The sequence below is a fragment of the Jatropha curcas genome, chromosome 7 (assembly GCF_041381405.1).
Source record: "Jatropha curcas cultivar XTBG-Jc1 chromosome 7, XTBG_Jcur_1.0, whole genome shotgun sequence".
Classification (NCBI taxonomy): domain Eukaryota; kingdom Viridiplantae; phylum Streptophyta; class Magnoliopsida; order Malpighiales; family Euphorbiaceae; genus Jatropha; species Jatropha curcas.
Genome location: NC_143157.1, coordinates 1,240,455 through 1,252,478, shown reverse-complemented (window position 1 = coordinate 1,252,478; position 12,024 = coordinate 1,240,455). Strand labels below are relative to the sequence as shown.

At 31.4% G+C, this 12,024-nt stretch overlaps 2 protein-coding genes across 2 annotated transcripts; one reads left to right on the top strand and one right to left on the bottom strand.

Annotated features, from left to right (window-relative positions):
• Nucleotides 1-2,350: 2,350 nt before the first annotated feature.
• LOC105630053 (ethylene-responsive transcription factor ERN1) lies at nt 2,351-3,243 on the top strand. The gene has a single exon (XM_012211742.4). It carries the CDS (start codon nt 2,357-2,359, stop codon nt 3,167-3,169), a length of 813 nt encoding a protein of 270 aa, XP_012067132.1. The 5' UTR covers nt 2,351-2,356; the 3' UTR covers nt 3,170-3,243.
• Nucleotides 3,244-3,789: 546 nt separating this feature from the next.
• LOC105630015 (tubulin alpha-5 chain) lies at nt 3,790-6,549 on the bottom strand. The gene is made up of 5 exons (XM_012211688.4): nt 6,305-6,549; nt 5,674-5,888; nt 5,379-5,578; nt 4,545-5,053; nt 3,790-4,359 (listed from the first exon to the last, which is right to left on the bottom strand). The coding sequence occupies exons 1-5, from the start codon at nt 6,415-6,417 to the stop codon at nt 4,044-4,046; spliced, it is 1,353 nt and encodes a 450-aa protein (XP_012067078.1). The 5' UTR covers nt 6,418-6,549; the 3' UTR covers nt 3,790-4,043.
• Nucleotides 6,550-12,024: the final 5,475 nt, after the last annotated feature.

Genomic DNA, 12,024 nt, shown 5'->3' with positions numbered 1-12,024 from the left:
TGATGTAATTCAATGGTAGAATGTCATTTTGACACGGTGGGAAGCCATTAATTCGAGCATAAGTTTTTTAGAAGTGAATCATTAATTATATGATTTTCCCTTATTCTATATTGCCATAATGAAGTGGGTATTGTGGCTGAGTATGATATCGTGCTTTGCTGAAAGTAGTAATTTGTAACAAGTTGAGTATGATTAACATCTATGCTCCAACTTGAGAAGGAGTGTTAAGGATTAATTGTAAATAGAGTTCTATTAGGAGTTAGATTCCTAATTAGTTTATGATTTGTATTCCTAAATAGCTAGGTAGCATATGAATTCCTTATATATAGACCTATGTAATCGATTGATGAGATACAAGAAATACAATTATAATATAATCTCTCAACAGCTATGATTTTTATGATTTTGTTTTTCTTTCTTTTCCCTTCTGTATATACTTTCCTATTGTAAAATCTTGATACTTTATCTTTTAGGAGATTATTCTTATTCCATTAATTTAAGAATTTACATTGTACGAAGAAATTAGGCGAGCTGTAGTTCTTGTATATAAATCGTTTTATTATTAACGAAAGACAGAACTTTCAACCTCTTTGTTTATCAGTTTTGTTCAATGTTGGCTCTTTAATTGGATAAGAAGGCAAGCTAATAGTTGGATTTGGCAAGGGTGGCTTATTTGTATGCTAGCCTTCAGATTTGGAGCTCTCCTCCGGAACAAGCTTTTGTAACAATTGATACTGAAATGCTTTAGTTAATAAATATTCCTTTTTCCATCAGAAAAAAAAAATTAATAATTGGTTTGTTTGGTAACGAGGATTGAGATTCTGAAAAAGCAGCAAAAGATTCCACAGAAATTAGGGGGCCCAACCATAATATTGTTTCAAGGAAAAGACTCCAAGTGTCTTTCCTTCGTGCTGTCCACTATATTTGCTTTGTTTTTTCGTTGACTAACTTGAGGAGACGACAACTCAAACTTATTCATTCATAATCTTTGACTCATGTTGAGTTGTTTCTCTTATATTCTCTCTCTCTCCCACAAAATGGCTTGCATGTTCTAATTAATAATTGGGCTTAAAACGATTTTTTTATTTCATCTAATTTCCATTTTTATTGATTAATAAAAACTATTATTTGCTTATTATTGGAAAATCCAACTATTATTTTGGTTTGTATTTTTATTTAATAACTAAAATTCAAAAACTTTGATCAAGTGGGGACGAGAGGACTTTACCATAATTTCGATTTGATTTAGTTATATATTTAATTTAATTTTAGTTATTCAGCTTATGGAAATTTTTGAAATTAATCACCAATTATTTATTGCTGAGAGTGTTAATATGAGTTTTATCCGAACCAAATCTATAATGACAATATTTAGAAAATTCAAATTGAAATAAAGTTACAAATACGATTTGGTTTGATTTGATTTCACAGCAATTAAAAGGAGAAAAAGATTTTGAACGTAAAAACTAAGTTTTAAGTATACTACAATTCAATATCAAAACAAATAATAAAAAAGAAAAAATAACAAAACATAAAAATTAAATGAAAACAATAATAATATAAAATAAACATAAAGATATTATATTGTTTAATATACTATAAACAATAATAAAATGAAAAATCTCCAACTATAATTATCATCTTTCATTGGATCCTTTTCAATATTTAAACTTTGGTTCCCTAACTTTCAGTAATATAAATAAAATAAATAAATCTCAATTAATTTTTCCATCAAAAATTAAATTAAGATGAAAATAAATGAATTATATTTAATTATCTTTTGTAATTTCTTCATATTTCTCAACATCATTCAAAATTATTTTTTACAACTTAATTGTATTAGAATTATTCAACTAATTTCTTATAAAAAAGTGCAAGTTAGGGCTTGAAAGTTTAAAATTAAACACAATTAATACAATTAAATACTTCAATATATGTAAGATAATAAGTAAAAAATATTGTGAACATTATTTATCTATTTATTCCTTAATGTATTTTTGGTTTGGTTTAGTTTAATGGTCTTGACCGACAAATCACAACTAAATCAATATTAGTTGTTTTTAAAATTTACAAACTAAATCAAACCATCAATTTTAAAAACTGAAATTTCAGTTTGGTTTGACTCGATTTAGTTCGATTTGAGCCGTTTTTAATAAACATTCACTTGCTTTAAAGTCAAGTCAACTTTGAGAAATCAGTCATCCTAAGAAAAGAGAAGAACAAATTCAAACGAACATGGCGACAAGAAATAAAAGACGAGGCATCCCACTAACCTAACTACTCCTAAACCACTTTCTTATCCACTATATATAAATCCATATTCTTCTTCTTCTTTTCTCCCTCAGGTCTTTCCAAAATGGTAAACCATTCCCCAAAGCAACCAAAAGGGCTCTCACCAAACAAACAAAGCAAATTCAAAGAAAGAAGCATAACAAAAAACTCCAAAACCAAATTTGTTGGGGTTAGACAAAGGCCTTCCGGCAAATGGGTAGCAGAAATCAAAGACACTACACAAAAGATAAGAATGTGGCTTGGGACTTTTGATACAGCAGAAGAAGCTGCTCGAGCTTACGATGAAGCTGCATGCTTGCTTCGTGGTTCGAACACTCGAACCAACTTCACTAATCATGTTTCTACTAATTCCCCTATCTCTATCAAGATCAGAAATCTCCTCAATCACAAGAAGAACTCGAAACAAAATTGTCCTGCAATTACCACTTCAAAGAAAGCCACTATCAAACCAACTACTATAATTAGCAGTAGCAGCAATATTTTAGCAGCAAATAATAGCAATGATAATAACAGCAGTGATGTTAGACAAGAAAACCAGCAGACGTATGATGATGTGTACAGACCAGATTTGAGCAACTGCAATATGGGGCTCGAACTGGCCGGTTCATCTCAACTTTACTATTCATGGCCATTGCCGACTGGGTTTGATCAGATTCCACTAATGCAAGAAGAGTTGGCAAGGAATGTCAGTCAGTTGTGTGATCCAAGTCATGAGTTAGAACTAGCTGAATTTGAGCAAATGAAGGTAGAAAGACAGATATCAGCATCACTGTATGCAATGAGTGGAGTAAGTGAGTACTTGCAGAGTGCTAATTATGATCCAAATGAAGCTCTCTGGGATCTTCACACTATGGGTCACTTGTTCTGTCATACTTAATTCTCCCCATTTACCTTCTATAAGAGTTGATGTATCAAGATACAGAGGCATAACAAATAGCTATTTTTGATGAATGAATGCTTTTCTAGCGACAATATGAGAAAATTTACTCTTTTGCCAGAATAAAACTTTCCTTGTTTTCATGTCTGATAGCATCTCCTCCTCGACATTCTACATTGCTTATTAGAACTAGAATTTTTCTTTTCCTGGTAGCTTTGACATTTTGCACCTTTTTTTTTTTTTTTTTTTTTTTTTTTTTGTGGCCAACTCAAGATATATTCAGATAATCCAGTCCAATTTTGAGATCTTTAGCTTCACTCACATGCCTGCTAGACTCTTTTGCTACACTATTGAAGTCATTCATGAACAATTAACAAAACAATTCAGCCCAATCTTATATAGCCACCAGAAATGTCTAGAGTTAGATGCTGCTATTGCATCTTAAACAACCATTGCAAATTAACCAGATCTCATCAGTCTAATACAAAAATATACGGTTTTAGTCACCAAACAGCAACAAGCATTCATAATCCAAACATAGATAGAGCGCAATAACATGACATGTTCAGCATAAACTAAGGCAAAGAATCTCCAGTAATATCATTTGCCAAAAGATGAGATTGAGAAAGAATACAATATATTGTAATTCTGAAAGAGATCATCATATTTGTCATGATTCTTGGTTTGAAATAACCTTGGCTCCCAAAAAACATTTAATAGCAACATAGACCATTTTGACAATTTCACAGCTACTGACAACACAGTAGTGCTGCACACCAGAAACATAATTGAATTATACTAAGGGGGAAGAATAGTAGCAAATCCTCACAATATTGAATCAATCTCCAAATAAACATTCTCCGGCAGAAAGTTACTAATAATCATCACCTTCCTCCTCTTCATCATCTCCACCTTCAGCACCAACTTCCTCATAATCTTTCTCAAGGGCAGCAAGATCTTCACGGGCTTCGGAGAATTCTCCTTCTTCCATGCCTTCACCGACATACCAGTGAACAAATGCCCTCTTGGCATACATGAGATCAAATTTGTGGTCAATGCGAGAGAACACCTCAGCCACGGCAGTGTTGTTGCTGATCATGCATACAGCACGCTGTACCCTGGCAAGATCACCCCCAGGAACAACAGATGGAGGCTGATAGTTGATGCCACATTTGAAGCCAGTTGGACACCTGAGTTCAAGTAAAATAATCTCCAGATCAAATTTATGAGGGACTATTAGAAAACGTCTACAGGTTTCACAGTGTGAGTCATCAAGCGAAGAAGATAAAAATTCCAAACCGTTTGCCCACAAGCAATATTAATTCATCAGCATAAGAGTAGTGTTTTTTTGCTAGTTGCATGCATTTTTTCTTACCAGTCAACAAATTGAATGGTCCTTTTGGTTTTTATTGTAGCAACAGCAGCATTGACATCCTTGGGGACAACATCTCCTCGGTACATCAAACAGCAGGCCATATATTTCCCATGTCTAGGATCACACTTAGCCATCATGTTTGAAGGCTCAAAAACAGCATTCGTGATCTCAGGAATTGATATCTGCTCATGATATGCCTTTTGAGCTGAGATGACAGGTGCATATGAAGAAAGCATGAAGTGGATACGAGGATATGGTACAAGGTTAGTCTGGAACTCTGTAATATCCACATTAATGGCTCCATCAAACCTTAATGAAGTGGTCAAAGATGATATAATTTGAGATATCAATCGATTCAAATTGGTGTAAGTTGGTCTTTCAATGTCTAGAGATCTTCGGCAAATGTCATATATAGCTTCATTATCTAGAAGCACAGAAACATCTGTGTGCTCAAGAAGGGCATGAGTAGAGAGCACACTGTTGTAAGGCTCCACAACTGCAGTTGAGACCTACAATCAGAAGAAAGTTGTGTTATAGCTGAGTCCATATTTTCAATTCTCTCCCTCTCTTTAAACTTTCTTTTTAGTTGAAAATTTTTTCTGATTATGATACTAAATTGAAATATTAATGTTGTATTCAAATTTATGAAACATTGTATTAGAAGAGCAGCTTTCAATTTAACAAATAGCAAAGAGTATCCACACATTATGGTGACACCAAACAAACAATTAGATTACTAGATCAAGCCTCCAATGGCAATCCACATAAAAAGATGGAAACAATGTTGGTTTAAGAGGAATCTAAATATAATGTTTTTTTCATTATTGTAAGCACCTGAGGAGAAGGATAAATGGTGAACCCAAGCTTTGACTTCTTTCCATAATCCACAGATAAACGTTCTAGCAACAAAGAACCCAGACCAGAACCAGTTCCACCACCAACAGCACTAAACACCAAAAACCCTTGTAAGCCAGTGCAGTTATCAGCCAACTTCCTCACTCGATCAAGGCAGAGATCCACAATTTCCTTCCCAACTAAAGGCCACAAACATATAAGCTTAAATCCAACAATGTTGCTAACATAGAAAAGGGACATAAATCGTACTGGAAATTGCAACAAGATTTCTCACCTGTGTAATGACCTCTAGCAAAATTATTAGCAGCATCTTCCTTCCCAGAAATAAGTTGCTCCGGGTGGAAAAGTTGCCTGTAAGATCCAGTTCTAACTTCATCAATGACTGTTGGTTCCAGATCGACAAAAACAGCTCTGGGAACGTGTTTGCCAGATCCAGTCTCACTGAAGAAGGTATTGAAAGCATCGTGTGCAACACCCACTGAAGTGTCACTGTAAAAGACACCAACATTCATAAGCATCTGACTCAGAATCAAATAAACAAAACAAACAGACAAAAAAAAACCACAATACCCCCAAGTCATGTACTAGAAAATTAGGAACAACACGAAACCAACCAATGAAGAGAAAGATAATGTGAGTTTCTAATTTCTTTCCAGTAGAATCGACCAATAAAATTGTGAGAATTTCATGATCCAATCAGACTATCATTTTAAGGGTTAAATCCAAGAAAAAATAAAGAAGAAACATATAAACCAATATAAAAAAATACCCAAGAATCACAAATACAATAGGAACATAAAAGTGAAATACTTGCTCGATCTATGAACTTCACCGACAAAATTGAGTATAAAAACATTAAATTAACCAAGATAAAAGAAAATGTGAAGAAATGGGTTAATTTCAACCTGGGCATCATTCCATCTGGTTGGATTTCATGCTCCAAGCAGTAGAGCTCCCAACATGAGTTTCCTACTTGAATCCCTGCTTGTCCTATGTGAATGCTTATTATTTCTCTCATTTTTCCTCTGTCTCTGATACTCTTTAGCTTTGAAAATGCTGCCCCTTTAACCCTTAACACTCTCTTCTTCGCCTCTGCTCTGTCTACACTCTCTCTTGTCTCTCTCTTTTGTAAAAATAAGAAAATATCTTTAGGTCTCTGCCTATGACAGCTTTTTTTTCTTTTCTTTCTTTTTTTTTTTTTCTGGTTGGAAGCCAAAGACAAAAACTGAATGGAATTTGATAAATAATTTGGAATCCGACAGAGAGCATAGTTGTGTGGGGTCCACTAAACTAATTGGATCCAGCATTACTTGGGTCCCACATTTACAGAAACTACTGTTTAGCCCTTGTACGGGACGAACGCATAAATTCACCTCAAATTTTTCTGTTTTAACCATTTGTCACCCTAAATTTAACAATAGACCTATTATGTCCTTTAAGTTGCCAATTTTATAATAATTAAACACTTAAAATCAGAGTTTAAAGCCAATCTTTCTTGTGCGCATGAAGGGAGAAAATTATGCCGATAACCTAGTAAAAAATCAAACATAATCATTTATACCACAAACTCTGCAGATTGTCACAATTACACTCTAAACCCAATTTAACCCTTAGGTACCCTATTTTCATCTTTTTGTCAAAATTGTGCCCCAATTTGATTTTGATCAAAATTGGATATCATAATATTATCTGTAGGACCCAATGGACTTTGTTGAGTTCACTTAATCATTTCCTGGTTAAGTGAAACGGTGTGTTTTGTTTAAAAACAAAAGAAACATTAAAAAACCCCCATCTTCTCATAGTTTCTTCTCTCTCCGTCCTTCATCAATCTCATCTCAAAGAAGCAACCAAATCGGGTGCGCGATAACTGAAATAAGAAGGTGTAACATGCAATTCATGATTAATGTTTCTCCTCTCACCAACTTCAAAGCCGACAGTCTAAATGTCTCGATGGAGTATAATCTACACCGGTGAAAGGAGAACTGACCGATTGAGGCAGGAAAGCGGTAAGACAGTGGCCAGTCTCCTGACTAGTTCCCATTGAGCTTCTACCAGTTGATGTGCTGTAAAATGGCCAAATTTAACATATGGCGACATGTCTTGAAGAAGCTAAGACACAGCAAGAGTTAGTTGTTTTGATCGTCACAATGGTCATGGTGGTAGGGCCTATTTGTTATAAAATATTTATTACAGTGGCCATCGCCGCTTTCGGCTGCGCTTTCGAGTAAATTTTGCAAAGCATCAAATATATTGCTAATATCTCCATGTTAGTTCTGTCATTAGGGGAAACCAACCCCTTGAGCCGCACCAATATCACTCGAGCTAGATTACAGCGTTTATTAATGCCGGCAAGCGCCTCAAGTGCCACCATTAATGAAGGAGGGTGAGAAGAAATAATAAGAAGAGGGAGGTTTTTTAAGGTTTCTTTTATTCTTAAATAAAACGCACCGTTTCACTTAACCAAGGTTAAGTTGGTTTTAGAGTATAATTATGACAACCCGCAAAGTTTAGGGTATATGATGGTTTACTCACCATTTAGCCTTTTTAACTTTCTCTCTTCTCCAAATCATCTCCCACGTACTTTCGGTTCTCTTTATTTCATTCTCTCACTGTATCTCTCTCTTTAATCCTTGACAACCCCCTCTTGTAATTCAACTATGATTTTTCTCTCATTTCCGGATGAACAAAGGTGTATGTTTTTTATTCTTATTGCATATTGATTCTGTTACTCCCTCTTATCTTCTATTTTTATTTCTATTTTTTGTCCAAATTCTTTATAAATTTTGTCATCGGCATTAATGGTGAAGGATTGTGTGTTTTTTCATTTATTTTTTGAATTTTTATGGGGTTTTATATTATTATCTATTGATTTGCATTTGGATTTATAATAATTTTAACTTTTTTATTCCGTTGAATTTTTTATGAAGTAAAACTTCATCAAATCTTGAATTGAGTCTTGAATCGGTGTTGTTTGCATTTTCTGCTTTTTTATGTAGTTTTGCATGTAATTTTTTTAGTGTTTTTTACATTTTTTCCAGTTTTGCATATATTTTTTTATTGTTCTGCATTTCATTTGTTTTAGTTTTTTTACACTTTTTCCAGTTTTCTCACTCTTCTTCGTGCATTTTGTTTTTTGTAGATTGCTCTTTGCATTTTTCATCATTTCTTGCTTTTTGCATTTTGCTTTATTTTTCTGCATTTTCCGCAATTTTTGCATTTTTCATTTTTCTGTTTGTTATTTATTTTGCAAGTTGCTCTTTCTTTTTTCTTATAATTTCTTTTCGTAGAATTTTTGTTCTTTTAATTTTAATTTAATATGAAATTTCAATATATTCATTTACTATATGATTTTAATAATGGTTTAAATGGTTTTAGTATTTAAGAATGGAATTTTGTAATATGTGTAAGAGCATTAAATTGCTTTTTTTTTTTTTTTTTCTTTTAGTTGGTGCGTATGTTTCATGCTCAAAGCTGGATCTATTTTGACTTTAAAGTGCTTAAAGGTATGAGAGGTCTTTTCAAGTTTACGGTGATAAATGGTTAATTAAAGCATGAAAGTTAAGAGGAGAAATGCATTCGGCCTCCTTGTATAGTATTAGTAACTTTCGAAGCATTTGATTCAAACTGATAGTTATTTTGCACCCAATAGGTAAATTGTACGTGTTCTATCAATTATGGTTTTAATGGTTATTTTATATTTTAACAACTGATACTAAAATTTTACTAAACACAAATAATAATCAATTAACCACTATCAATTATCAGTTGGTATGAACTGTCTGAACTAAACGAACCGATTTTTTTTTCCCATAGCGTGGTAGAAGTATTGACTGTTGAGTTGAATTGTCACTGTAGGGTCTTTAAGTTATTCAATTCTTTTAAAATTTTATTTGGTAGCAAGATGAGTGGTATTGCAATCTTTTTGAATCAAATATATGTATCCACGAAAGGCTATGCTCTGTTAAGTTGTAATGAAAGCTATGAAATAGCTATATATGTTAAATCGAAATGAAATATAATTAAAGGCATGATAAATAGTCATGTAACTTGATAGAAAATATAGTGGAATTTTCTATGCATTTGTTTATTATGTTTTACCAAACGTGATAAAATATCAAAGTAGGATGAATAGTTAGAATATTAAAATAGATAAGAAGTAAGATAATATATATATTTGTTTTACTATTCAAGAATTTTTTTTTTTTTTTTTATTAATGTAAAGAGTATGAGGTGTCAAGTTCACAAGAGCTTTCATCATTTTGATGAATCAAGTGGAGGACTAGCACTAATATATAGCTTATGCTCGATTGATCTCTCGATAGATAAAAAGAAATTATTTTTTGAAAATTTAAGTAATAAAAGAATAAAATCTGGTTGGTTGTGTATTACGTGATTTAATAACACATGCCAGCATCCAAGTGAGAGCATAAAAAATACTTTTTTTAAAACAAATAAAAAAAATCAAAATCTTTTTCTTTTCAACTACCAAATAATAAATAAATTAAATGGTGAACCCATTTTCAGATTTTGAAAATTAAAAATAACAATGACGAGTAAATAGATTATAATAAAAATAATTCAACTATATTAATTATTTACATGAATTATTATATAATGGTATTGTAGAAAAGTGAAAAGAAAAATATTTTTTAAAAAGGAAAAATAAGTTTTATCCCTGTGTTTTGGCATGATTAACTACTTTGTTCTTATATTTTAAAAACTACACTATTTTATTCTTGTAGTTTGTCTCTCTAATCTTCTGTCCATTATTTGAAATTTGAGTCATTAATTGAACCAAATTATAGAAATAAAATAATGTTTTTTTTTAAAATGCAAGGACAAAATAGTTAATTATATCATAGGGACAAAAGATAATTTTTTTCCTTTTTAATTCTTATGAATATAGAGTTAATCCTATCATTTAACTAAAACTTAGCAACTTAAATGTCAAATAATGAATGGAAGGATAATTTTATTTAGCGGATCCATACTACAGGGATAAAATAGTGTAATCTTTAAATACAATGCTAAAGTAGTTAATTATATCAAAATATATAAAAAAAATTTAATCTTTTAAAAAAATGTAAATGAAACTATTATTTTGTGATACCCAAAAAGAAAAGTAGGACCATAATTTTAAAATGTAGGAAGTATTTAATAGCATGATTTTTGGTCTAGTGTTTTTATTGTTGGTCAACCAAATAAAATATAGTAAAAAGAGAGAATAAAATATAATGACAAAAATAGCCTTAACTACTTGAATTTTTAAGAAAATTATCAATTCGTCCTGAGATATCACCAAATTATTTAAGTAGTCCTTGTTGTTTGGTCAAATGTCTAGTGCATCTCTAAAGTTTGATTCTATCATCCTAAATAGTCCTTCTATTTAATTTTTAGGGTTTTGGCCGTTAAATTAGTGAGAAAGAAGAGAGAGGTGACAGGGGTTTTTTGAAATGATAAAAATTGTCATTTCTATTTAATTTTCAATTATCTATCTTCTCTTTAAATCTATTGAGATAGATTTTGTCAAGAATGATATGTGCAACCATTTATCATTTGCAAGCAGAGTCAGAAATTGAAATCAGTGTAGTCAATTCTATTTTTAAAAAAATATATATATAACTTTTAAAAAAATTATAATTGTTTTCGAAGAGTTTTCATATTTTGAAAGTTTTGAATAATTGCTTTCATTATTAACACTATCAAATACATCCTTCTCAATATAAGTAACAAATAGTTATTCATCAATTGATCAGGGTTAGTTACTATCAGATTATTCACAATTTTCGTGGAAGAAAATGCTCTCTTAACACCTGTAGCTGTAACTAGCAAAGTTAATGCTAATTTTATAAGTAAAAAACTAAAGGATAGACAATATGTAGGGTGAGCAAATCGCGGATGTAACCAAAAATCCAAACCGGACCGAGTAATTTTGGTTTGGTTCGGCTGCTAATAAATTAGTTTTGATTTGAATCGGTTAGTTATAAATATTAATTTGGTTTTTTGGTTATAGTGCAGTTAGTTTGAAAAAAACCTTGGTTACTCCAAATTAACCAAACTAGTACTCAAGATATATTTGTTCATCTCTTTTTTTTTTGTCAAAACGTTGCATTTTTTACCCCATATTAAAATAAAACCAATAGTGCAAACTATATTTGTATAGTTTTTATAATAGGTGACAATAATATGGTATAACTTTTGAGACCATCGATAAAGATGACCATGTTTAATTGGTTATTAACTGTAATTTTGTAACTGAAAGTTTAATGAATACTTCTTTTAATGTTAACCATATTAATTGTTATTTGGAACGTTGGATTTAGATATGATTGCCTTTGTAAGTTTTGTTTGGACACTTGTGAATTGTTGGATTAATTAATTAATTTCATTATTTATTTTTTTATTCTATATAATTGTCTATAAATTTATAAGCATCTACATATATATAATATAATTTGAAGACATGAACACATATATTGAAAAATTTTGGATTTAGATATTTTTCTCGTAATCGGTTTGGATTAACCAACTGAAAATACTAATCTGGTTATTTGGACGGTTGCAGTTCTTAGTAATAAAACCGCATATTATTAGGTTCGGTTATTTTTGATTTTTTATTCAATAT

Coding starts and splice junctions, on each gene's coding strand:
- LOC105630053 (XM_012211742.4), top strand. CDS start 2,357: ATGGTAAACCATTCCCCAAAGCAACCAAAAGGGCTCTCACCAAACAAA.
- LOC105630015 (XM_012211688.4), bottom strand. CDS start 6,417: ATGAGAGAAATAATAAGCATTCACATAGGACAAGCAGGGATTCAAGTA. Junction 5,889..6,304: donor CCAGATGGAATGATGCCCAG/GTTGAAATTAAC, acceptor TGTCTTTTACAG/TGACACTTCAGTGGGTGTTG. Junction 5,054..5,378: donor CCATTTATCCTTCTCCTCAG/GTGCTTACAATA, acceptor TTCTGATTGTAG/GTCTCAACTGCAGTTGTGGA.